The sequence below is a fragment of the Saccopteryx bilineata genome, chromosome 3 (assembly GCF_036850765.1).
Source record: "Saccopteryx bilineata isolate mSacBil1 chromosome 3, mSacBil1_pri_phased_curated, whole genome shotgun sequence".
Taxonomy (NCBI): Eukaryota; Metazoa; Chordata; class Mammalia; order Chiroptera; family Emballonuridae; genus Saccopteryx; species Saccopteryx bilineata.
The window spans coordinates 242,656,204-242,683,732 of NC_089492.1; the positions used below are offsets into that span (position 1 = coordinate 242,656,204).

Below are 27,529 nucleotides of genomic sequence, written 5' to 3' on the forward strand. Positions count from 1 at the left end.
GGGGGCTCTGGGCACAGAACTTCCACTGGGTCAAGACATACTGCTCCATTGACTCAGTGGCACTTTTTTCATGGTTTGACACAAAAGCTGCACCAAAGCACATGTGATGTCATGGGGAGAAACATACAAATCAGGGTTTGAGTCTTGATCCAACCTTTCCTGATCCTGTCACTAGACAAGTCCCTTTACCGCCTGGGTCTCAGTTTACTCAACCATTACAAGAGACAGGAATGCCTTGGTGATGGTTTGAAAATGGCAAGTCACCAGAGATGAGAGATTAATATCAATGTCAATCGATGAAATTAGTATTAACTTTTTAACAACACTGATGTTTCGACTACATAGTCAAAAAAATAGCTAGCCTGGTTTTATTTCACACAACTGAGAGAGCCCCACAAACCTGGAATCATTCCCTTTTACTGATTTGGAGATGGTGCAGCGTAATGGGGCTGAGGGTCCTGGCTGATGAATTAAGACGCCCAGTTTTCTAACTTCAGTTCTGACCATAATTGCTGGGTTGACTTGGATGACTGTTTTTCCAGGCCTCGGTTTTCTTATCTGCAAACCTAAGAACCTGGTACAGAAAATCTTCGAGCAACCTTTTAGTTCTCAAGCCAGAAGCATGGGTATCAAACTACAGATGCTACTATATCAGGGCCAGTTCTCAACTGCATGGCCGGAGTTGTGTGCACAAGATTTAGAGATGAGTAGGACAGAGTAGGACAGGGGGAGCTGGCTGTAGCTCCAAGGCCCTGGACTGCTTACAACTTTCTGACCACAGAGCAGATCTCCTGGCAAAGGCCAGTTCTCCGTGGTCCAGAGCAGCATACATCTCCAGGAAAGCCTGGGGCCCGGGAACAGGAAACCCTGCTCTAGCCTTCCCACGCATCTCCTCTCTGCCCCTCGCCACAGCTCCTGCAGCTGCTCAGGTCACAGGCAATGGAAGTTCTCCTTAAAACTAAACCTCAACTTAAAACAATAAGCTCGAATCATATTAACAAAGTCCTCCTCCCCCCGTTCTGGTCTGCGTCTGGGAACTCCCGGAACTGTCCTTGCGCTATCTGCGCTGGGCACTGACACCGCTTTTCTCCTTCCAGACTCCCTAGCACGACTTTATCTGCTCTTCTAATCCCCCTCCATTCCTTAGCCTCTGCCTCTTTGGACCCACCTTCTCTTTCTCATTGGACACGCCCCCTCCTGCCCCCAGCTCTTGGCCCGAGCCTGGGCCTGGCTCCTCAACACAGTTCTGGTTTGGTCTGATTTGTCTTCTCGGCGGAGATACATCACTACTGCTTCTGACCCACGTGCCCAGTGCCAACTTGTCCCATGGGCTGTCTCCTCTGGGTACCAGGTGACATCTTCTACCTGTAACTAGCATCCTCTGTGGGGTAGGTGCCTAGAAATCTACATTTTTTTAAAGGCTCCCTCACCCAAATATGGCAATCTTTGTTTCTGAACTTTCGACATCCTCTCACATTAGTTACCTTGATTAATTCTCTGATCTCCTGAGGACTGACTCCGGGCTCTGTGCTGGATGAGGAGCACAGAGAGATGAACACGGTCGGGTGGGAAAGCGGAAGTAGGTGCCAAGTGCGGCAGAAACCCAGAGTAGGGAGGGATCCGTGTTTCCTAAGACTGGGTTGAGTTTGGAGAAGTTTCCACAGCGGAAGTACATTCAGATGAGGGCTGACGCATACGTAGGATTGTCTGGGTCGGGGGATGAGGGGAGGTTGCCCCAATCTGAGCAAACTGCCCGAGCAGAGGCCAGGATTGTTCACGAAGTATTGAAAGAACAAATGGCCCAGTGTGGCTCGCCTCTTAGGGGGACAGATGGGGTGGAGGGCCACCCGATACTCCCTGTCCCACAGGCTTCACTTCTACTTTATCTCACAACTACTTTCACCGAAGAGTTAATTTCACAAAATATATATTGACAAAGTACTAATATATTAGCAAGACCTTTACTTGGGGCTGCTGTTTGGCTTCTACAAAAATCAACCGTATTAATGAAGGGAAATAATATCAATGGAGCTGCCTCGGTGTAGAGTAGGGTTTCCCATCCTCAGCACCACTGACAGGTGAGGCGGGACACTTCTCGGTCGCGGGCTGTCCTGAGCACTGCAGGATGTTCAGCAGAGCAGCATTCCTGGCCTCTACTCACCGCATGTCAGTACCATCCCCCCTTCCCCAGTTGTGACAATCAAAAAATGTTTCCAGACATTGTCAGTTTCCACTGGAAGTGGGAGGGGTTGTTGAAAATCACCCCTAGTTGAGACTCACTAGTATAGAGGAAAAAAAAATAGGCAACTTTGGAGTCAGACTCAAGTTCAATTCTTGCCATAACTCTCATTATGCAATTATGGAAATATTATGTTTGCTGCCATTAATTTCCTCATGTACAAATAAACATTAAATAAACAAGTGCAATTATATGTGCCAAGTATGGAGAGCTTTGGAAAAAACATAGAATGTACCCAAAATTGATACGTGTAGAATTATAAAAGGATTTCCAGAGGACGAAATGTCTGGTGTTGTAATTACATTTACTGTCCTATTATTGCTTCTTGGTAAACTGAGATTTATTTACTCATTGTAACTTTTAAACTCCAAGTAGGCTATTTTCATAATACCAATAACAACGTCATCATTAATAAAAACAAGTGTTAAAACCATTACTCTGGCCCTGGCCAGTTGGGTCAGTGGTAGAGCGTCGGCCTGGCGTGCAGGATTCCCGGGTTCGATTCTTGGCCAGGGCACACAGGAGAAGTGCCCATTTGCTTCTCCACCCCTTCCCCCTCCTTCCTCTCTGTCTCTCTCTTCCCCTCCTGCAGCCAAGGCTCCACTGGAGCAAAGATGGCCCGGGCACTGAGGATGGCTCTGTGGCCTCTGCCTCAGGCGCTAGAGTGGCTCTGGATGCAACAGAGCGATGCCCCAGAGGGGCAGAGCATCGCCTCCTGGTGGGCATGCTGGGTGGATCCCGGTCAGGCGCATGCAGGAATCTGTCTGACTGCCTCCCTGTTTCCAGCTTCGGAAAAATGCAAAAAAACAAAACAAAACAAAAACAAACAAAAAAAACCCATTACTCTTATTGCTACTATTATAAGCATGACTTTCCACTATTATTACTTGCTTTCCATGTGCCAAGTACTCTGCCTGACGCTTGACTTACTTTGTCTCTTGTTCCTTACAATAATTCTTCAAGGCATAAGGTATTTCCTATAATTTTTTCTACTACACTACAAATTCCCAGAAGTCCAGCTCTCTTTCATATCTACCTTATGTGCCCATCTACTAGTAAAATGGGCCATCAATGAATAGTTATTGGCTTCCTTTTATAGCTATTTGTTACTTACTCAAATGCCATTTTAAAGGTTGAACCCAGGAGTAGAATGGATCACATTTTAATAGAAAGGCCATTTCATACAGCACAGTAATTAGAAGTGTGTGCTCTGGAATTAGATGGCATGGGTTCAAATCATGCATCTACACTCACTGTGAGAATCCGGGCTGTGCAGGTTGTCTTTGAGAGCTTCATTGTTTCATTTGACAAAGAAACTTAATACATAATAGTATTATAAAGCAGCTCTGAGAATCAGGGTTCAATACTGAGACAGGAAGTTGGCACATTTTATTGTTTACCAGAACAAACTATGTTTTGCTTTAGGAGGGCATGGACCTAAAGATCTTTTTTCAAGACTGGCTAAACCAAGTCTTCTGCTATTAAAAAAGGGAAGAAGGAACAAAGAAAGAAATTTAAAATCCTCATTTTGATTTGACTCTGCAATTTCAATGAGCAATTTAAGTCAATTTGACCTCTGGCCCAGATGAGCAATTTAAGCCAATTCAACATCTGGCAAAGAAACCAGGATCTGGAATCAAAGATGATGCTAAACCTAGGCACAAAGTTTGCCAGTGACCAACACCTGCTAATGTAATAGGAACACAAAGGACATCAGATATCTAGAAGGGGATCACAGAGTGCTCACAGTCCTCGGTTTTGCTTTATGGATAATTGAGCCAGGCATACTACTACGTAGGCACAACTGCCTCTCTAAAATGGGAGGTTACTCATGAGGGAATGTCATTCATTCATTCATTCACTCACTCATTCACTGAATATGCAGGAGTTAAGGGTCTTCCTTGTGCAACGCACTGGGCTGGTTGCTAGGATATAAAGATGAAATGACACAGTGCTTTCTCTAAAGAGTTTCAAATGAGACAAAGTTCCTCACACAAAGTCAGGGCAAAGGAGCCAACAGGAAGCAGTACCTAAGTCAGCTTGGGGGAGCTAGGGATGACTCCCAGAGGAAATGGCACCATATTCAGGATCTGATAGATAATGAGCAATTCGTCTGATAGATAAAAACAACTGAGAGGAGAGGGGCCTGAGACAGACATCAGGTTGTTATTGCTTTCAGGACAGCTTGGGTGCTGGAGCCAAGAACAGACCTGGAACAAAGTTAATACTATTTTTATAAGCTAGAAAAATATCAGCAGCAGAAACCCTGGCCAGAACCACCCCCACAAAGAGCAAACAAAGCTACTCCTATCTCTGGCTGTCTTCTGGAGAACTTACTAACCAGCACCTTAAGAACAAAATGTTTTTATCTTTGGTTTGTAGTCCCACAATGTCCTTCTTCTTTTTCCAGAACTGGGAAAAGCATGAGTTGAGTTTTACTTACCTCTTTGATCTTGATCCTCTAGTCCCCGGCTTCCCTTGAGAATGAGAGTCCAGGAGGATTTCTCCAAAGCTGAGTGCTGGCCCCCCTACTAGTCAGAATGTGGGGTCCCAGGGAGACTATCCCAGGCCAGCACTGGAAGGGACCATCACAGTCAGGGCTTGTTTGTGGGAGGCCTGGATGGCAGTCAATTCCGAGCTCCAAAGCTGGATTCTCACCCTGACATTCAGCGATCACTTAGCACAGAGTTTCTCTAACCATTTCTTGAGGTTGTTTCTGACCTCAAAATATACAGCATCTTAGAGTAGTGAACACTGCGTTCTATCTCAGGGCCAATTCAGGGATGGCAGATAGAATCCAGAAGAGCCTGAGGTTATTTTCCAACAGCTTCTCCAAAGGAAAGCGAGTTCTCCTGGTCCACTTCTTACCAGAGTAGTAATTCAGAGAACTTCCATTTCTAAAGCTCCTACTTTGTGTTAGGCATTATGGTTCTGGAGTAAGAAATCCACAGAGATACCTCAGTGTTATATCCCTACTATGTGCCAGATGCTATGCCAGCTGCTTTACCTACTTACATCATTAATTCTCATAGCAACCCTGTGAGGGGCCATTGCTCTCTTATTGCAGAAGAGGAAACAGAAGTGTGAAGAGGAAACAGAAGTGTGAAGAGGAATGGCCTCTGGCCCAAGATACACAGGTAGGGAGAACAGGACTTCACATCCAAATATTCAGACTCCATGTTCATAGCCCTTATCATAGTGTCTCAAACTTTTACTATCGAGCTACAAACATGCAGGCCAGGAGAAAACAACCAGAATTTTCTCTCCAAAAAGAGTGCGGCTTGTTGGCTGTGTTCACTGCTGATTCTCTCCAGTGCCCAGACCAGTAACTGGCAGCTTTGCAGTACTTAATATATAGCTTTAGTGACTACATGGTTGGATGGGTGGATAATTTTTTCAAGACTTTCAGGCCTCTGTTCTTCCCCACTTCCTGGTGGGGACATCGGCAAGTAGGAAACGGGAGTGAACACTCACTCCCAGGCCTTCTCTCATTCCCAGACAAGTAATCCCAAGGTGGCTGTGAGGTGAAGGGGAGAGGTGGCAGTATACAGAAGGATAAGAAGGATAAAACTTGGTCACAATAGTTAAGTAGGTCTTTACTGCCCACAGTCACTGAGAATCCCTTTCCAGGGCCCTTCATAGTCACTGCTGGCCCCTACGCTCCCTGTAAGAATCCAAAGTCCTTCCTCTGGCTTTCCACTTAAATAACTTACCTTTGGAGAATATAAGGGAGACTCACTAACTTAAGAACATTTGTATTTCAAAGGAAACAAAAGGCCTCATTCAAAACTTCTAAAGACTTACAATGTCTTTCACTATTTTAGAGAAAGTGAGTTTTCTATATACAGTATCACATCATCTGCAAATAATGATAGTTTTACTTCTTTTCCAATTTGGATGCCTTTTATTTCTTCTTATTGTCTGATTGCTGTGGCTAGGACTTCCAGCACTATGTTGAATAAGAGTGGCGAAAGAGGGCACCCCTGCCTTGTTCCTGATCTTAAGGGTATTGCTTTTCATTTTTGCACATTAATTATGATGTTGGCTGTAGATTTGTCATAGATGGCCTGTATCATGTTGAGGTATGTTCCCTGTATTCCCATTTTGCTAGGAATTTTTATCATAAGTGGGTGCTGGATTTTATCAAATGCTTTTTCTGCATCTATTGAAATTATCATGTGGTTTTTCTCCTTCCTTTTGTTTATGTGGTGAATCACATTGATTGATTTACAAATGTTTTACCATTTTTGCCTCCCCAGAATAAATCCCACTTGATCATGATGTATGACTTTTTCATGTATTGCTGGATCCGGTTTGCTAATATTTTGTTGAGGATTTTAGCATCTAAATTCATCAAGGATATTGGCCTATAATTTTCTTTCTTTGTGTTGTCTTTGCCTGGTTTTGCAATCAGAATTATGCTCGCCTCTTAAAAGGAACTTGGAAGTGTTCCTTCCTCTTGAAATTTTTGAAATAGCTTGAGAAGGATAGGAGTTAGTTCTTCTTTGAATATTTGGTAGAATTCACCAGTGAAGCCATCAGGCCCCAGGGTTTTGTTTTTTGGAAATTTTTTGATAACTGTTTTGATCTCATTTGTTGTAATCGGTCTGTTTAGGTTTTCTGATTCTTCCAGATTGATTTTTGGAAGATTATATATTTCAAGAAATTTGTCCATTTCACCTAGGTTGTTTAATTTTTTGTTGGTGTACAGTTCTTTATAGTATTTTCTTACAATATTTTGTATTTCTATTGTGTCAGTTGTTATTTCTCCACTCTCATTTCTAATTTTATTTATTTGAGTCCTCTCTCTTTTTTTCTTGGTGAATCTGGTTAAAGGTTCATCAGTCTTGTTTACCTTTTCAAAGAACCAGCTCCTGGTTTCATTGATCCTCTGTATTGTTTCTTTAGCCTCTATGTCATTTATTTCTGCTCTGATCTTTATTATTTCCTTCCTTCTACTACCTCTGGGCTTTACTTGCTGTTCTTTTTCTAGTTCTTTTAGATGCAGGGTTAGGTTGTTTATTTGAGCTTTTTCTAGCTTCTTAGAGTATGCTTGTAGTGCTGAACTTCCCTCTCAGAACTGCTTTCGCTGTGTCCCATAAATTTTGTGTTGTTGTATGCTCATTATCATTCGTTTCTAGAATTTTTTTTATTTCTTCTTTGATTTCATTGTTAACCCGTTCATTATTTAATTAAATGCTATTTAGTTTCCATATGTTTGAGTATTTTTCAGTTTTTCTGTTGTGGTTATTTCTAGTTTCATGCCATTGTGATCTGAGAAAATGCTTGACATGATTTCAATCTTCTTAAATTTGTTGAGACCGCTTTTGTGCCCTAACATGTGGTCTATCCTGGAGAATGTACCATGAGCACTTGAAAGAATGTATATTCTTCTGCTTTAGGGTGAAAGGTTCTGAAGATATCTATTAAATCCAGTTGATCTAGTATGTCCTTTTCCACGGGTAAGTGAAATAAAAGACAGGATAAACAAATGGGACTATATCAAACTAAAAAGTTTTTGCACAGCTAAAGACAATATGAACAGAATAAAAAGACAAACCATACAATGGGAGAACATATTTGACAATACGTCTGATAAGGTGTTAATAACCAAAATTTATAAAAAACTTGTAAAACTCAACACCAGGAAGAAAAACAATCCAATCAAAAATGGGTAAAAGAAATGAATAGACACTTCTCTAAAGAGGACATACAGATGGCCAATAGACAGATGAAAAAATGTTCAACATCACTAATCATTAGAAATATGCAAGTTAGAACCACAATGAGATATCACCTCACACCAGTCAGAATGGTGCTTATTAACAAAACAACATACGATAGGTGCTGGCAAGGATGTGGAGAAAAGGGAACCCTCCTGTACTGCTGGTGGGAATGTAGACTGGTGTAGCCATTGTGGAAAACAGTATGGAGATTCCTCAAAAAATTAAAAATGGAAATGCCTTTTGACCCAGACATCCCACTTTTAGGAATATATCCCAAGAACACCATATCACTGACTCAAAAAAAGAAATGCACCCCCATGTATATGGCAGCATTGTTCACAATAGTGAAGATCTGGAAACAGCCCAAGTGTCCATCAGTGGATGAGTGGATTAAAAAGCTTTGGTACATATATACTATGGAATACTATGGGGCCATAAAAAATAAGGAAATCTTATCTTTTGCAACAACATGGATGAACCTGGAAACTATTATGTTGAGTGAAATAAGCCAGTCAGAGAAAGAAAAATATCATATGACCTCACTCATTTGAGGAATCCAAGGATCAATGTGAACTGAGGAATGAAATTAAACCTGAAGGGAAGGGGGGAGGGAGCTGTTGGGAGGGGGGTAAGGGAGATGTTGAGGGGAATATGGGGGAGAGGAAATGCATTTGGGGAGACACTAGAATCTATGTAAACACAATAAATAAATAAATAAAAAATTTAAAAAATTTAGAAAAAAAAGAAAATGAGTGAATGAGGTCACTAATGGGCTGGGTTCCTCCTAGACCGATTCACCCACCACTTTCTGAGTGTCTCCAGGCGCAGCTTCCCCTCCTGGAGGCACTGCGCGTCCTGGGCAGAAGGTAGCAGGCAGACTGGCTCATCTCATAGGGAGGTCTGGGGAACTGACAAGAAAACCGAGCCCGAAGGCTTCAGGTGCAGCCCTCTTCCTTTCAGGCTAAAGTGGTCCAAGCTGAGTGCCTGTGCCTGGTGGGGTAAATGGTTGAGGCTGTGGCCTAGGGATGAGTGAAAAAGCAGGATGGGGAAAGCTTCTCTGCCCTCACACAGGATGGAATGTCTGGATGACTAGGGAACAGGAACCTCTCTGGTCCTTGAAAACCAGAATCGTGACATTCCAATCAAAAGCACATACTGCTCACACTGAAAAGGGAGAGAAACACCCTTGCCTGTAATCACTATTATCTACTATTCAATCCACCCACGTGCACTATTGGCTGCTCCCTATTTCTCAGTTACTATGTTAGATCCTAACCACAGAAACATGAATGAGACAGATACGTTTACAGATCAATGAGAGCTATCCCACCCTGAATGTCCATGGACTGCATAGAAGAGCAAGATATGGCTTCACGTTCTGCTGTGTAAAGAAACAGATTAACTTTCAATCTATAGGTTAAGGCTATTTCACCTTACTCTTGCCTTCATGTGACTTTATTTATTTAATAAATTTATCAAGCACTCCTAGCCATCAGACACTGGGCTCCAAATAGGTGATACAAGGCGAATAATTGTATAATGCCCTGTCCTCAAGGAGCTCCTAATCTAGTGGAAAAGACAAGCAGATAAAAACAGTAATTACAACACAATGTGATCATTTCTTCTGCAGGGGTAGGTAAACGTGCTGAAAAAAGTACAACTTAGAGAACTTCTAAATAAATCTGAGTGCTCCATGGAAGGCAATGCAGAGGAGAAAGCCTTTGATATGAGTCTTCAAGGTGGAGCAGGTGTTAGGCATGAAAGAAGAGGAGGACCAGTCATCCTCAGGAGAGAAATACATGTGCAGACTCAGAGGTGTCGCACACACAAAGTTTTGAGAACGTGATTCTGTGTAAGTATTTAAAAGATGACTCTTGGCCGTAATGTGAAGTATAGATTAGACTATCTTTCAAAGTGGTTTTCACTATGATCCATGGTGAGAAAGTCATTTTCATAATGGCCCAGTATACACATGCACACACACAGAAAACAGAAACGTGTGTTCACAAGACAAAACTTGCTATATGAAATGTTCTCTGCTGTTTTCTACTCTGGTCCATTCTAGTCTGGAAATTCAATGATCATGATTTACTAAAATGATTTCATGAGGTCTGAACTGTAATTTAAAAAAAAACTGTTAGAAAGAAAAACTAAGAAAAAAATATGTCTATAGTTGGAATGAGAGATATTGAGGATCTGAACAATCGCCCTTCACCACCATCCCTCTAAATGCAATAGGGATGAAGGATAGAGTTACCACACTTTGTTGTAATCCTTCTCTCATTTTCTGCCCTCCAATTAAATTCTGGGGGAGAGACCTTGACTTTATTTTAAATTCACTGTCCCTAGCACCATGATGGAGACATCATTTTCAAAAGGGCTTTGAAATAATGACTACATAATACATGAATGCTAGGGTTAAGGGTTATTTAGGGGACGAAATTCAGATTATGTTCAGGTAAGTGGATATAGAATAGAAACCATATATACTATTATGAAAATACGCCAATTAGACTTGTAAGAGTTTTGGAACATCTTTAGAGAAAACAGTACCATCATCATACACTTTAGTTGGAAGTTAACATATCTTTTTCAAATTTTCAGCAAACCAACAAACCATTGACATATTGATTCAGATTGAGTTTTTCTATTATTCTGTATGGAAAAATTAATAAAAGTATAAATAAGTTCTGTATTTGATAAATAGCTCTATAATTCTATCCAAATGCTTAACTGTAAAAAGGCTTTTTATTACTGTATCTTGAGTCAGCAGCCCTTGATCTTGCTTTAAAACCAAGAAATGAGTGTCTTGGGTTCTGGGGAATAATCCGTGTGAAAACAGCGTTAGTAGTGGATATGGAATAAGAGTCATTACCTAGTCCTCCTGCATGGGCATCAACAAGCGAGGCCGCCACCGCAATTCCAGCAGGAAGGCCAAGGTCTTTCGCCGCCTCTGGGGTAAGCCCGTTTCCAAGAGAAGCTCCAGGAGGCAGCACTTGGTTTCCTGTGTAGACATGAAAAAAAGCAAACACCTGTCAGTCTGAAAAACACAAAAGCACACAGAAGGTTTTCTTAAGAGAACCCCTCCACTCCCTCCCTGTTCCTCTGCACTTCCTCAACTTCACGAAGAGAGAAAGCCTGCAGCCACAATTCGTCCCTTTGCTCATTTGGTGACAGGTCTATGTTCGTGGTTCTTATGGATCATGCTCTGGGGTGCCTGACAAAGCCAGGAACTCTAAGTCATCTTTCCAACTGGAGAAACATTCCATTAATAGGAAATGCCAAAAGATACGTACGCAGTGGCCTCTTGAAGACTAGATTAAAATGGTCAAACTATTTTCCTCCTAAGAGAGCAGCTCTACTAGTTTACACACACACACACACACACACACACACACACACACACATCCATACACATTCCATGATGAACACATATTCCTAAGAAAGCTGAGAAAATGTATTCATATGGTTGATTCCTGTCAGATGACAAGGAAGAGAATAATTTTGCTCCAGGAAAGAATTTAAGTCTTTCTCCGTTGGAAAAGAAAGGCCAGCCTAAACTTTACAAGGCTGCTACTTGCACAACCATGGGACACAACTAGAATGGTGTTCTTTGGAGTTGTGCAATGCAGTGACCCTGATATTTCACGTGACCTTGAATTCCTGGAGTCAGTCGGGCCTTCAGTTAAGAATTTATTGATTGTCTTGCTTTGTGTGGGCGCAGTGGTGCTGTAAGAGGCAGTCCTTGCCCCCAGCCTGTTAGGGAGATGAGAACACAGAGAACCATGTAAGTCAGAACAGAATGAAGAGATCTATCTGCTCCCAGGTGGGAGCACTCCCTCTCCCCACTGACAAGGAATTTATAGTAAGTATTTCTGCACTGCAGAGAGGGGTAGTGCAGGCTCAGATATATGCTAAGATTCCTCTGAGCTCCAAGACACTGTGATTCTGAATGTGTGGGTCAGAAATTTGCTTGGTGCTAAGATGCCTATCACTTGTTCTTTTCCTTTTTTTTTTTTTTTTTTTTTTTTTAACTTAGAGGCAGGGAGACTGAGAGGCAGACTCCCACATGTGCATGCGTCTGGACTGAGATTCATCCAGCAAGCCCCCTACAGGGTGATGCTCTGCCCATCTGGGGCCGCTTTTCTGTTGCTCAGCAACCAAACTATTTCAGTGCCTTAGGCGAGTCCATGGAGCCATCTTCAATGCCTGGGGCCATCTTGCTCAAATTGAGCCGTGGCTATAGGAAGAGAAGAGAGAGGAAGAGAGAGAAGGGGGAGGGGTGGAGAAGCAGATGGTGGCTTCTCCTATGTGCCCTGGCCAGGAATTGAACCTGGGACTTCCACACGCTGGGCCAGTGCTCTATCACTAAGCCAACCAGCCAGGGCCACCTACCACTTGTTAACCCTTTGAGTAGTGAGTTTTTTTTCATGCTTGCTAACCCCTGGGAGTGAGTTTTTTCTCCAAAAAATTAAATTAGTTCTAGTTAAAGTTTTATTAACTTAAAATCATGTTTGTTTCATAACCAATATATGGAAACAAGAAGAATATACATTTGCCTTTTTTTAATGTTGCCTTACACATTTTAAAAATAAAAATTTTAGTACAATCATACTTTGTATGGTCAGGAGGCACGAGGATGTACATGAATGTTCGCACCACTCAAAGGGTTAGTTGTTCCCTGGAGCTCCGGGGATGGGCAGAGGCGCTCTGGACTTCTGGGGTAGGAGTTGAGGGTGGGGGTTAGAGGGAGGCTGAGGCTGAGTGGCTCACCAACCTCCTCTAATTGGAAACAAAGCACTTCCACAACGCATTTTTACCCTATAATTGAATTTGAAAACTGTTTAGCTAAGACAAGGAAGAGGAAGAAGACTGAAACCACTGTAGTTGTTTCTAAAGCTTTGTTCCAATAATAGTAGCCACTACGCGCATGTGAATTGAGCGTTTAAAATGTGGCTGAAGTACGAAGCTAAAATTTTCACTTAATTTAATTCATTTCACTTTAAATTTAAAAAAGACTGAGACACAATTCAGTTACTAAAAACTTTCAAGTACATTTTGAACAACTTGGGTGTGCAAACCTACTTTTTATTCATTTGTTTTTTATTTTGAAGTTAAATTTAATGGGGTGGCATTGATCAATGAGTACACAGGTTTCTACAGCATTTGAACTGTTGACTGCATTGTGTGCCCATCACCCAAAGTCAGGTCATTTTCCATCACCATTTCCCTCTTTACTCTCCTTCCTGAGCCCCTCCCTCAGGTAACCATTTCACTGTTATCTATGTCCATGAGTCTCAGTTTTCTATCCCATCTATGAGGGATATATATTTGTCCCTCTTTATTCCCACATCTACTTTTCAATGTTAATTTAAGAAATCTAAATCAAGGCCCTGGCCAGTTGACTCAGTGGTAGATGGTTGGTCCAGCAAGTGCAAATCCTGGGCTGGATTCCCAGTCAGCTCACACAGGAGGACCCACCATCTGCTTCTACACCCCTCCCCCTTCTCTCTCTCTCTCTCTTCCCCTCCTGCAGCCATGGCTCGAATGGTTCAATCAAGTTGGCCCCGCGCTGAGGATAGCTCTATGGTCTAGCCTCAGGTGCTGAAATAGCTTGGTTGCTAAGCAACAGAGCAGTGGCCCCGACAGGGCAGAGCATTGCCCTGTTGGAGGCTTGCTGGGTATATTCTAGTCGGGGCACATGTGGGAGTATGTCTATCTGCTTTACTTCCAAGTAAAAAGAAAAAAAAGAAATCTAAATCAAGTATTTAGAATAGAAATTTAGTGTGTGAACTTGATGTAATCAGTAAAAAATACAAACTGGATGTCAAAGATAACACAAAAAGTAGATGTAAAATATCTCATTAATAATTTTTTATCAATTACATGTCTAAATATTTTCAATTTATTAGGTTATATAATATAGATTAAAATTTATTTCACCTATTTCCTTTTACTTGAATGTGGCTACTAGAAAATTTTAAGTTACAAATGTTACTCTGTATTGGATTTCTAAGACTGAGATGCTCAAATGTTGGGATAGGAAGCAAGGAGAAACTCTCGTCAGCTTCGAATGCCCAGGCCAGCAGAAACCTGGAAGAGTGCAGTGCCCTGAGCTGTGGACAGCTTGCCTCTGGTCACTATCTTAATTATGTCACTATGTCTTGTATACAGCACACAGAAAACAGCATTCCCATTTACTGAGTGCTTCTATGCTGGGCACTATGCTAAAGTTCTCACTTCATTGTCACAGTAACCCTATGTGAAGAGAACTATTACTGTCCCATTGCTCGGATAGATGGGGAAAGTCACGTTTATTAAGGGAAAGTGGATTTCTAAGTCACTCAGGCCATGAATTCCGCTCTAATACCAAACCTGTGTACTGTCTTAGTCATTATATTACACTTTGATGCACCTATTAAAAAAATGTTTTGTAAGTAAATGAAGGTATCAAGAGAAGTATTTTTGGAACATTATGTGTTTGAAAAGCAGCACCGTTTGGAAATCATGCCCACTACAGGCTTACCTCACTTCATTGTGCTTTACTTTACTGTGGTTCATGGGTGTTACAAATTGGAGGCAAGACCCTACACCAGCAGAAAGGCTACAGCTCACCCTGTCGTGACCCTTGCTCTATTGCGGTGGGCTGGGACTGAACCTGCAGCATCTCCCGGGTCTGTCTGTACACTCAGATATTTTTTAAAGGGTTAATTTTCATAGGAAGGTCTAAGTGGGAACTCTGTTTCATCTTCATTCCCAATCTTCACAAACATAAACGGTGTAATTTTCATTAAACACAAAAAATGTTCCCAGACAGGAGGAGGATTAGCAGGGTGGGACACTTCTCTGTCTTCTGGACTGTAATTTAGAAAGAAGCCTGGGCTGGTGCGGAGTAGAGAGCACCCTGGGCCCACTGTCAAGTGACGGGGTTCCAGTGACATGCTGGAGGACCCAGGGTACGTGTCTCAGCACAGGTAGCGTCTCGAGCAAAGGCCAAGAAAGACGGGAGACTGCCGGAAGGGCTGAGTAGTACACCGAAACATCGGCTGGGGTGGGAACTGGCAGGGGGCAGAGGAGACAGAGGAGGTTGGAGAGGGAAGTGAGGATAGCGCACGCATTGTAATCCAGACTAAGGTGTTAGCACTCAACCAGGAAGACCACTGTGAGTCTCTGAAGGAGCAATAAGCCAGAGAGTGAGGTGATTGGACTTGTGTATTTTTAAAGATCTCTCTGGCAGCATGGTAGCAGAAGACAGAATAAGGTAAGAAAAGACAATTGTGAAGCTACTTCAGTCACCAAAGAGAAAACATGAGGGCCTTCATTAAGAAATAGAGGCAGATATGAGAGATTCTGTGGAGCAATAAATGACAGCTCACAGTGGTTGTCTGGACATGGGGGAGTGTGGGAGATGGAAAGAGGTCACCTCCTGCACCCCCATTAAGGATGGACATCCTTGGTGCGAGTGAGGTTAGCTGACAGCCTCCAGCTGCCAGCTCCTTCTGGCCACCTGGACTAGGGGATGCCATACCTGCTGACTTAGCAAAGTGGGAACAGCAGGACTCTGAGGGACACCACTCACTACAGAGCACTCTGCCAGGCTGGCCAAGGGATTGTGGGAGTGCATCACGGTTCCACTCCTCCAGCTGCCCACTCCTGCTTATCTTCCTTTCTTTCACAGGTGCTAGCCCCTTATAAACTCCTTCTACCCCCAAATCTCTCACAGCCTCTGCCTCCAGAGGACCCAACTTAGGGCAGTGAGTCAGGCCTTCTCCTCAGTCCAGTGGTCTAGGAATGAAAATAAATATGCACAAGGATCAACATCCCTCCTTTGAATTGGAGCCACAGCCTTCAGGAACAGTCTATCTGGACCCCAAGCAGGAAGAAGCTTTGTTTATCTAGAGACCAGAAGGAAACAGGTTGGCATAACACAGAATGATAGAAATAGGTGGGCCTCTGGGAGAAACCACCCATCGGATGACACTTTGATTTCATCTGCCAGAGGTGCTGTGAGGGGACCAGACGTGCTGTGTATCTTGACAAGCTTTAGTGTATCTTGACAACTTTTCCCGAAATAATAATCCTCCTCCCACCATAAAATTAAATTATTCACACCGTTGGCTTTCCCAGAGTTAATCAGGGCTTCTCAGCCTCTGCATCTGCCGTCTCTTCTGGTCTCCATTCAACCATTCATACATGCAGTTTAACAAGCACTTCAATAACAATGATAATAATAATGCCCCCCATATATTTTCATCTACCCTGTGCCAAGATTTAGGTGTGGGGTATAAATGCAAGAGGCACCTGGCCTCAAGAGACCCCCACGGTGTTCTGTGCAAACCGACCACGCACAAAATGCTTTAAAGGTGGGATAGATGTGGTGTTCACAGCATCGAGGGGGATGGTGAGCTTGGCCTGGGAGGACAGGAAATCAAGATGAAGGTGACATTTGAGCCTGGTCTGGAAAGCCAGGTGGCAGATTGCTGGTTTCAGAGCTATAATGCCCAGGGGAAATGGATGCCATTAGAGCAAAAATCAGGTTTACTGTAGAGAGCCCCAGGGGACACAGAGTGTTTGAGGCACTCAGTATGTTGGCAAAAAGGGCACCAGGGAGGAGTGGAGCCGTTCGGCCGGCTGAACAAGAGAGGCAGCAGGAGCCTCGGGCAGAGCAAGGACTCCAGCTAAGGCAGTGGGGCCCTGCCAGCTGACAGCGTGGAGTACTCAGTTTGTTTTTTAAGGAGACAAACCTGCCATGTGGAGAAAAACTAGAACGGGAAATAGTTTTTATTTTGAAAACAATCAGACCAACTGAAAAACATTACATTGAGTATGAGTTCATTTTAAGAACAATAAAGAAGAGGAACTATCTAAAAAATATATTCCTAGGAGAAAATAGTACAGAACAAGGCTTTCTCCGGATGGAAAATTTATGCATGACTTATTTATTTTCTATTTATTTGCTTTTAACTAATCCATGATTTCTAGTTGTTTTACTTTGAACATACATTTCTTGTGCAATTTTTTAAAAAGGTGTTTCCCCCTTCCCTGGCCAGTGGTGCAGTGGATCAGCATCTTCCTGGAGCCCCGAGGTCACCGGTTCCAGCCCCGATTCACCACCAGCTGAATCCTGAGGGTACTGGCTCGAACCTGAGGGTGTTGGCTGAACCCTGAGGTTACTGATTCAAGCCTCAGTCAGGGCATGTATGGAAAGCAATCAATGGGTGCACAACTACATGGAACAATGTGTTGATGCTTCTCTGTCTCCCTCCTTTCTTCTCTCTCTCTTCTCTCTCTCTCTCTCTCAAATAAATAAATAAATAAATAAATAAATAAATAAATAAATGATGTTTCCCCACTTAAATATGGTCAGGGTAAATAAATTAGGTATGTATATTTGGCAGAATGCTATGTAAACATTAAAATGAAAAAGGAAGAATTAAGGTATGGATTTGGAAGGAAGTCCAGGACAAATTAAGTGCAAATGGCAAGATGCAGAACAGTCTACAAAGTATGAGGTCTCATTTGTGAATTTTGTAAAAGGATGTAAATACATATACTTCCAGAATAATCTAGAAAAACATGTAGAATATTTCTGATTAGTGCGTTCTTTTCTATCATTTGTGCTTCTTTTATAGTATATCTATACCATGACCTTGTGTTTCTTTTTTTTTTGTATTTTTCTGAAGCTGGAAACGGGGAGAGACAAACAGACTCCCGCATGCCCCCGACCGGGATCCACCCAGCACGCCCACCAGGGGCGAAGCTCTGCCCCTCCGGGGCGTCGCTCTAGCGCCTGGGGCAGAGGCCAAGGAGCCATCCCCAGCGCCCGGGCCATCTTTGCTCCAATGGAGCCTTGGCTGCAGGAGGGGAAGAGAGAGACAGAGAGGAAGGAGGGGGGGGGAGGGTGGAGAAGCAAATGGGCGCTTCTCCTATGTACCCTGGCCGGGAATCGAACCCAGGTCCCCTGCATGCCAGGCCGATGCTCTACTCCTGAGCCAGCCAGCCAGGGCCGACCTTGTGTTTCTTTTGTGATCAAAACAAACTAATTTAAGTTAAAAGCAAAATGAAACTGTGCACCTTTTCTAAGCATTGCTCCTTGGTGTGAAGGCAGGAGATTATTTCCTTGATCTGGCTGGCTTCTGTCCCTGTGAATACAGTCTCACCTTAAGGTATAGAAAAGCAATTGCTCTGAGGGCTCTTGGGCTCATGGCCACTGAATTCCCACTCAGAAAGGCAGATTCCGTGTGAGCGGTCAAACACTGGAGCCTGCAATTATCTGGTGGTTGCAGTCCCCCTTCACAGGCAGGGGCTACTATTACACCAAATCTTCCCCTACCAGTTTTTCAATTATCTATGACTAATGAGCACTTTGGGAACAGTTTCAGACACACACATAATCCTCTTTCCTGATGTCAGCAGCAGAAATTAATGACTGTGTGGATTGCTGGGAGACAGAAAATGCATTATAATGGTCAACAGAACTGTTACCCTCTCCAGGAAGGGGGAGGTGGGGGCGGGGTGTTGTATTAACTGGAAGGTTCAGTGTTCCTTTGTATTCTTACAAACATGAGACGAAACCCAGGGGGAGAGAGCTGGCTCAGAGCCCACGGAAATGTCAGAGAGAGGTTCGGGCGTGGGTGGCATGCGACCCTGGTTCCTCCGGGCTTGGCACTGGAGCACCGGCCCCCGCTTATGTTTGCCAAGGCCAAGAGGCCAGTCACATTGGCCGGGATGGTGCTAGGTGACTCTCTGCCCTCTGCCAGCAGAGAGGGTCTCTGAGTCCCTTCAGGCTGAGTCCACTTTCAATTTGGTTTAGAGGAAAAAGAACAAAAACAAGAATGGGCAACTCTTAAGCATAGGTTGGATTTATTTTAAAAAGCACGCAGTGGTTTACATGAGTTTGTTGTTTCAAGGAGGCATACTTTGTGCTGGGTGATGTCAAAGATGATTAAGAACTGGCCCGACTATGACGGAGCTCCAAAGTTACATGAAGCATGAACCCTCACTAAAAGAAACACTGTGATGTGCCTATGGCTGCCAGCAGACAGGCTTGATATTTACTTTTAAGAGAACTGACAGAGGTAGGGGCTTGACTCATACCCACTACCTAAATTCCCTCTACAGATCTCAGGTCATTAGGGCAGGTTATCCCTGAGAGAGTTTTAGACCTAGAATACATGACTGATTGAAAAACATTCCAGTAGTTCTTGCTCCTGGATGGGAGTTACACATGACCGGACCTCGTCACTCAATCAGAGAAATTAATGAGAACCTCAAACCTGACATGTTCTGCTGCCTGTTCAAAGACATGTCCTGAAACATTAAGTTGTTCATTTCCCTTCATATGCCTCCTAAAAATACTCTCATTTTAAGTAGGAATTTAATTGTTTTGAATTATTGATTAAGTGTAAAACTTGTTGATGATATCTTCATCGTTTATTTAAAAATGTTTACTGAGAACGTACTGTGTGCCAGCCATTACTGTAATGCTGAAAATGCACTAAAGAACAAGATAGCTAAGGACGCTTCCCTCACAGGGCTTACTTTTAGCAGACACTATTCCCATGCAATGCTTCTTCTGAATTATATCTTGTAACCATTATATTTGGTAAGCTCTTTTGTGATTTGGACTGTCTTATATATATTTTATATCCTGGCCTTGCATTCTAACCTACAGTAGGTGTTTCATAAATAAACACTGCATGTATTTTTAGTCAAATTTTGAACGACCTTAACGCTGTTTTCTTTCTTCCCTGTTTCTTTCTCACTTTCCGACTAGATGAAAATAGCTCAAAGAAGATTTTATTTATCTCTGTATTCATTTCTCCCAGCACCCAGACGTGTCTAGAACATAAATTCTCAGTAATGTTCATTCAACTGAATTCATACATTTATTTTAAAAAGAGAAGACCATAAGACACAGTTCAATCAACTTAGACAGAAAGATTACACACACACATGGTGCTAAATATCAGTTGGGAAAGTAAAGACACTGGATTAAGTGTAACTCTTGAATGCTACTGAGACAAGGATCGTGTTTCCTGATATAATCCCACCACTAATAGACTTTCATTTCTCTAACTTGAAGACAATGCAATGTATCAAGTCCTGTGCCTAGACAATGGTTGACCAGCAGGCCCAAGTCTCTCACTAGGTACCCCACTGCTATGAAGGTAAGATATTGTAGACATCATTATCCAGTAAAATAAAGGCTCTCAAATTCTCCTTATCTGGTCAAGTCTGATTCAAGAAGTAGATGGTGGTTAACTTATAGGTGAAAAGCACCACGTCTGAGTAAGGCAGGACAGACACCAGACCAAGGGGTTTGGACTTGTTCTAACAAACAACCAGCTAACTATTGTAGATTGGTGAGCCTAGAATTGGTGTACACAACCTGTGTTTTAGGAAGATAAATATCATAATAGTAACAGTGCCCACTTATTAAAACCCACAAGGTGTCCATCACTGTTCTTGGCATTTTTCAGTTGCTATCACCTTCAATGCTAGAAACAAGCCTATGAGGCTAGTATTAGAATCACTATGTTACAGTTGCAGAAATAAAAAGCATAGAGATTACAGAATTTGTTCAAAGGCACCTATCTGATGAGGGGCATGGACAAGGTTTCAATCCAGAATTCTCTTATAGGTGAAAAGTCTGATTCAAAAGTCTGAGATCTTCCTACTATACCACATAGAGTAGAAAAGGTAGATGTTAGAGCCAGGGAAATGATCTCAAGTGCATGCTGAATGTCGTGGGTAGAGAAGGAAGACAGCTTCATTCGTAGGAGGCTCTCATGGAGGGCCATGTACAATGACATAAAATCCCAGCATGCCGAATTTTCTAGCTCCTTCTTTTCCTTTCCTAGGCAGGTTCTAAAACAGAGACCATCATCTTCAGTGTGTTCCTTTTACGGTACAGAAAACTGAACCCAGAGAATGAGGTGCCTTCCCTGGGGTCACTCAGCTGGAGCAGTAGAATCTGGGATTGGGCCCCAATGGTCCTGACCAGAGGCTGCATTCCTCCACTTTTCCACACCCCCTGCTGTGACCCTGCCTTGCTCTACCCACCCTCAACTAGAGCAGGAAACTGACCCAAACCAGGGCTCTAAGTCACAGGGAGAACAGGAGAGTTGGCAAAAACCCAGTGGATTCCAGGATTCTGAACTATTCAGAGCAAAGTCTTTTTAGCTTGAAATCATCCACGTTGACACTCACCGTGACCTAATTTTCTAGATAATTGCTGATGCTCTGTTTTGTTTTCACCCAGCCTAAGGCCACCTCCAAGGAGCCTTTCCTGGGGAGATCATAATTAATCCCTCTTTCCTCCACAATCCCACAGCGTGTTCCTTGGAATTATATCATTCTGTTCTACATAGTGGCTTTTTGCCTGGTGCCTCCTCTTCTACTTTAGATTATGACCACCTTGAGGGCAGAGCTCTTTTGGTAGATGTAGGAGGCAGGAGGTTTAGCTGAGCACCCAGAAGTTCAGGTTAGGAGATGGGCAGGCTTGGATGGAGATCCTGGCTTTACCAATCACAGGGTTTGTTTGCTTGGTCAAGTGATTTAATTTCCCTGCTACAGTTTCCTGACCTGTAAAAAGGCAATAAGGATGCTGTTTTTCTCCCAACGTGGTTACAAGAATCAAACAAGATAACACATATAAAGCACTTTAGGATGCTGTTGGTCATGTGGCATACACATGGTAAATATATTATTATGGTTATGATGACTCAGTGTTCCTGATGTGTTGGATAATGCCTGGCACAGAGTGGTTACTCAGTTCACTCTGGCTGAGTTTATAAAACTTGAGGAGAGAGCCTTGAGGTTACGACATGTAGACATATATGCTTTTGGGGTCATGACAGCAAACGGCAGAAACTGTGAAAGTCATTAAAATGTTCAGAGTGACGGAATTCTTTTCTAGCACAAAAAGTGTCTCCCTGTGGTCATATCTCTATGGCACCTCTCCAGAGTGAAATGTTTTAAAAGTGCAGACAGTGTCTTCGTTGGAGTTATTTTAAGGACCAAATGCTTGTCTCAAAAGGAAAAGTTATTATTTTGAAAGCAACAGCCTTGATGGTTAAGATGACCAATGCTTTCAAGACCCACACAGAGAGTCCTGCCAGGGAGAGTTCCCCTACTGCTTGGGTAGGCCCATTTAGGAAATATATGAAAACATCTTAGCTGTCATTGAGTTGAAGATGTTAAGCAAGTTTAAATCAATGGTCTTCATAGTGCTGTTTTGTTTTTCACAATCAAGTAAAAAAAAAAAAAAACATGTAAAGAAAACTGGGAGCTCTGTGGGTAGTTAAATTGGTCTGAGCATTCCCTGATAGGCCAAGGTTGAAGGTTTGGTCCCCTGTCAGGACACATACAAGAATCAACAAGTGAATGCATAAATACCCGGAATGACAAATTGATGTCTCTCTCTCTCTCTCTTCCCCTTTTTCTTTTTCTCTAAAATCAATCAATAAAAAAAAGTTAAAACTGGGCACTGACGTGGGCTTCTCAATGTTTGATTTAGTCCCACAGATTCATTAAAAAACAAACCCTAGAATCAAGATCGATTGGCAGAGTGTTTTATTATCACTAAAAAGATAGGAAGGAGATCATCTCAAAATAAAGGACTTCCATTTAAATTAAATACATTTCCTTTTATGACCTTATTCTCTCATTTTATCACACACCAGTGAACACTCTGCCAGGGGCCAGTGTCAGTCTCTAGTCTAGACTGCTGTTTGAAAACTGCTGGTTTAGAAAATGATAACAGTCTCTTAACAATGGGCGAATCAAAAAGCAAGCTCTCACGCGAAAATGTCAGTCAGTGGGTCTGGTGTTAACCACACAACGCCAAACATCTGGTGATCTGACATCTGGGGCTTTTCAATCATTAGACCAGTGGTAGTCCACCTGGTCCCTACCACCCACTAGTGGGCATTCCAGCTTTCATGGTGGGTGGGAGCGGAAGCAACCAAAGTATTGATATAAATAAAAAGATAGATTTAACTATAGTAAGTTGTTTTATAAAGATTTATTCTGCCAAACTTAGCGAAATCCGACAGAAAGTACTTGGTAAGTAATTATGATATGCTTTAACTTGCTGTAACTCTGCTTTATAAATTTTATAAAGTAAAGTTACTTCCCTACTTTATAAATCACCATTACTGTGGAACCGGTGGGCGGTTAGAAAATTTTACTACTAACAGAGATACAAAAGTGGGTGGTAGATATAAAAAGGTTGACTACCCCTGATGTAGAGCAAACATGATTCAGGTAATTGACCAAATTTTTCACTTCCCAACCAGATGTCTTACTTTCATATAAATGAAGCCAATCTTGTACTTTTATGTGCAAATAAGCTAGACATAAATTCACCCCTAGAGATCAGAATTAATTGCTTGTTCTCAATGAATACAAAATTACATACTATTTTTTCTTTTTTCCCCAACTATTTTACCTTCGGTAAACGTGTTCCATTCTTGTTTTGAAAAGCATATACTTTATTGTAGAAATGTTCTCTCCTCTCTCTCTTTTCTTTCTCTTATTGCAATGAGGTTCTGTACTACCTAACGAGGAGTTGGTCTTAGGCATCAGGATGAATTGGGTTTTAATTCTGTGCACACCCCATCCTCAAACTTTTAAAGATCTTGGGAAAAGATAATAAAAATCTCTGAATTCTGTTTCTTTGCAGATACTGTATAGGTCATAAATTCATAAACCTGAGATCATTCACGCCTACAATATTTGCTGGGTGATTACTCTATATCTGTTACTAACAGAGAATGGAGAACCACAGTGCTTTCCTCCTCTGCGCCTTTGTGAAGAGCATATAGGCAGGTGCTATAAAAGTAGAGCTTATGCTGGGATGACATGACAGCCATTCTATTCAACAAGGCAGCGTCTTTTTTCAGGATTTTTAATAAAAGTATGAACAGCTCCAACTGTAATTAATTTTTAAAGGGAACATCAAGTTTGTAAAGGAAAGACCTGTCTGAAATCTTGCCTCTTCTTTTACTACTTTCAAGCACACACTGGAATTTCCTCTGGTCATGTTTGTTTAAAGAATTCATATGGTTATCAATGACCCTCCACCTTCTATGCCGTTGTCTTGACAACCATTTATCAGACCGAATATGGAAAGCAGACAACAATGTGTCCCTTCAGTCAGGTTTAGTAGGCAAAACTCAACAGCACAGAGATAATATTCAAAACACCAGGGTCTTTGTGTTTGAGATCCCTGAAAGGGAAGTAATTTGTAGATACTAACTTAATATATCCATACATAAAGGAAAGGGGGCTGCCTAGAGAACTCAACTGGGCAACGAGAGGCTGCTATGAAGAACTTCCTTGTGGTTTTAATAGCTGCTGTGTCCTAATAGTTGATTAAAAAAATACAGAGCATGAAAAGCAAGTTTACTATTGTTGTTTATCCTAAGATGTTAGATTCTTTTATCACCAAAGCCCAGAAAAATCTCAAATATATAAAGAAATGGAATGTGGCTATGTTTTTAAAACTTTTTCCCAAGGACCAGAGCTTTTGTTTCCAAATGCCAGCTTTCACAAAACCTTAATATATAAATATGATCTGGTTCAAGTAGAGAAAGAAATGCCCAAAGGGATGGGTGTCCTAGTCCAGACATCTGAGGGGCCATCCAGATACGGGGGGTGGAGGAGGCTGAGGAAGAGGTTTAAATCTAGAACTTAATCCATAATGCATCTGTCAATCTGGAGATTACAGAAGGGGGGGGTGGAAGTATAGAGCTGAAAAACTAAGAAGCAGAAAGTGTCCACTATCTAACCACACAGAACATGACCGCATCCTGGGTGAAGGAGGACACTGGCACTGCAGTACCCAAGATGGGAGTGGAATTTGCCAGCTTGGCATATAGCCAAGATGTTGGACTAAAACCCCTGAAGCCCTTAGCCATGTTGCCATGGGAATTTAGCAAGGAAAGATTCCAAAAATGATGCTCTAACTCAATGTCATTTAAATTTCCATCTAAGTCATCCAGTGTGTAGGGGGGACAGGAGACTTTTACAGACTTAGGGGAAAATGCTCCAGGGATAAGAAGATGGAAGCTTCAAGCTTTATAAGTGAAACAAAATCTGATTTCTCCATTTTTAAAGTCCCATTTTTTTTTGGACAGAAGATCTGGGAGACTGAACAGACCCTAGGCAAAACAAAAAAGGAAGGCTGGCCCAAACTCCAGAGTGTCACCGGCCACCTCATCCTTCCACAACAGCCACAAGGACATTTCCCAGAGGGAGCATTAAAGGCAGAGAGAGGCAGCCAATATCCAACAGGTTTTAGTGCCTTTAGAGGGGAGGAGAAACAACTGAATTAATTATGCAGGACTCCTTTTGGAGCCGTTTCCAGGACAGATTTTTGAGATTGTACAGCCTCTGGAAGGTGATCAAGGACAGACAACCACGAGGCTAGTCTACCAGGCCCTAGATTCTATGATTAGAATTTACTTCAAAAAACAAAAATCAAGACTATGAAACTAGTATGCATTGTGGTTTTTCTTCAGGCTAGAAAGCAATAGAACTTATTACAGATAATTCAAACAATACAGAAAGATAGGAGAAAATAATTTTTCCTTTATTTTTTCTCTTCCCAGAGATAACTCAGTGAAATCCAGGGGTGGGCAAAAGCAGGTTTACAGTTATAATAAAAATGCATACTACACCTGACCTGTGGTGGCGCAGTGGCTAAAGCGTCAACCTGGAATGGTGAGGTCACTGGTTTGAAGCCCTGGGCTTGCCTGGTCAAGGCACATAGAAGATGCACCTGTGAATTGGTGCTTCCTGCTTCTCCCTACCACTCCACCCCCACCCCGCCTTTCTCTCTCTCTCCTCTCTAAAATCAATAAATAAAATATTTTTAAAAATTTTTAAAAATGCATACTACAATAATTAATAAATAATAATACAGGAATAAACTGCGCTTTGCATACTCACAACTGTAAACCTACTTTTGCCTACCCCTGTATTGGAAACTATATATTTAGAGCATATCCTTCTACAACATCAAGATACACATGTATTTAATTTTATGTAAAAGGGATAACCTAATTGTGTAATTTTAGAGTCTACCTTTCTAATTCAATGGTATGTCGTAGACATCTTTAATCATCAATGAGTATAGTATACATTCTTTTTGAAAATTGAGATGTGCCATACTATTTAACCAACCCCTTAGTATTAGACCAGGGGTCGAGAACCTTTTTTGGCTGAGAGAGCCATGAAGGCCACATATTTTAAAATGTAATTCTGTAAGAGCCATACAACGACCCGTGTACGTTACGCATTATACAATAAAAATTTGGTGTTGTCCCGGAGGGCAGCTGTGATTGGCTCCTGCCACCCGCAACCATGAACATGAATGGTAGGAAATGAATGGATTGTAATACATGAGAATGTTTTATATTTTTAACGTTATTTTTTTTTTATTAAAGATTTGTCTGTGAGCCAGATGCAGCCATCAAAAGAGCCACATCTGGCTCAGAAGCCATAGGTTCCCGACCTCTGTATTAGATACTCAGTTTGTCTCTCCCAAACTAACAAAAAATCCAGAGTTAGCAAAGAGAGACTTAGAAAGGATTATTGTAAGATCTGTAAGTATCTAAAGAGTTAAAAAGGACTTTGCATTTTCTTTCTTTCTTTCTTTTTTTTGATAGAGAGTAAATAAGGCTAGAAAAAAGAGTGTGGGGAAATGGGATGAAAGAGTGTGATTAGATTGCAGATAAGAGAATGTTTTAACTTGAGGAGGCTGGTCCTTTTTGAAGGAAGAACATGTAATGGTTAATTTTGTGTCACCTTGACTGGGCCACAAGGTGTCCAGATAGTTGGTCAAGCAATATCTTGGGTATCTTCATAAGGGTGTTTTGGGATAAGAGTAATACTAAAATCAGTAGACTGAGTAAAGCAGATTGCTCTCCCTAATGTGGGTGGGCCTCATCCAATCAGGTGAAGGCCTGAATAGAACAAAAAGGCTGACACCTCTTCCAGCCCTCCATCTCTGTGAAAAAGAATCCCTCCTGATGACCTTTGAACTGGTATTGGACTTCTTCCTGCCTTTAAACTTGAATGGAGACAACAGCTCTTCCTGGGACTCAAGCCTGTCAACCTGAGGACTAGAACTATACCATCAGCTCTCCTGCAGGTCTCACCCTGCAGATCTTGGGATTTGCCAGCTTCCATAATCACATGAGCTGATTCATAATAATGTATACCAGTGGTCCCCAACTCCCAGGCCGTGGACCGGTACCGGTCCGCAGAGAAAGAATAAATAACTTACATTATTTCCATTTTATTTATATTTAAGTCTGAACAATGTTTTATTTTTAAAAAATGACCAGAATTCCCTCTGTTACATTCGTCTAAGACTCACTCTTGATGCTCTTGTAAGTTTGACAATTATATTTAAAAATGCCACAGTTTTTACACCGGTCGCATATTTTTATTTTGTGCATTTATCTGTCCCACCCTAAAGGCCGGTCCGTGAAAATATTTTCTGACATTAAACCGGTCCGTGGCCCAAAAAAGGTTGGGGACCACTGATGTA

The 27,529-nt window shown here is 42.1% G+C and overlaps 1 protein-coding gene across 9 annotated transcripts in view; it reads right to left on the reverse strand.

Annotated features, from left to right (window-relative positions):
• FGGY (FGGY carbohydrate kinase domain containing) overlaps positions 1 to 27,529 on the reverse strand; it is a 456,511-nt gene that overhangs the window by 213,917 nt on the left and 215,065 nt on the right. For all 9 annotated transcript variants that reach the window (XM_066269069.1, XM_066269063.1, XM_066269065.1 and 6 more), the window contains one exon: positions 10,841 to 10,969. In XM_066269069.1, the coding sequence (XP_066125166.1) occupies positions 10,841 to 10,969 (129 nt within the window). The remainder of the gene's footprint in view (positions 1 to 10,840; positions 10,970 to 27,529) is intronic.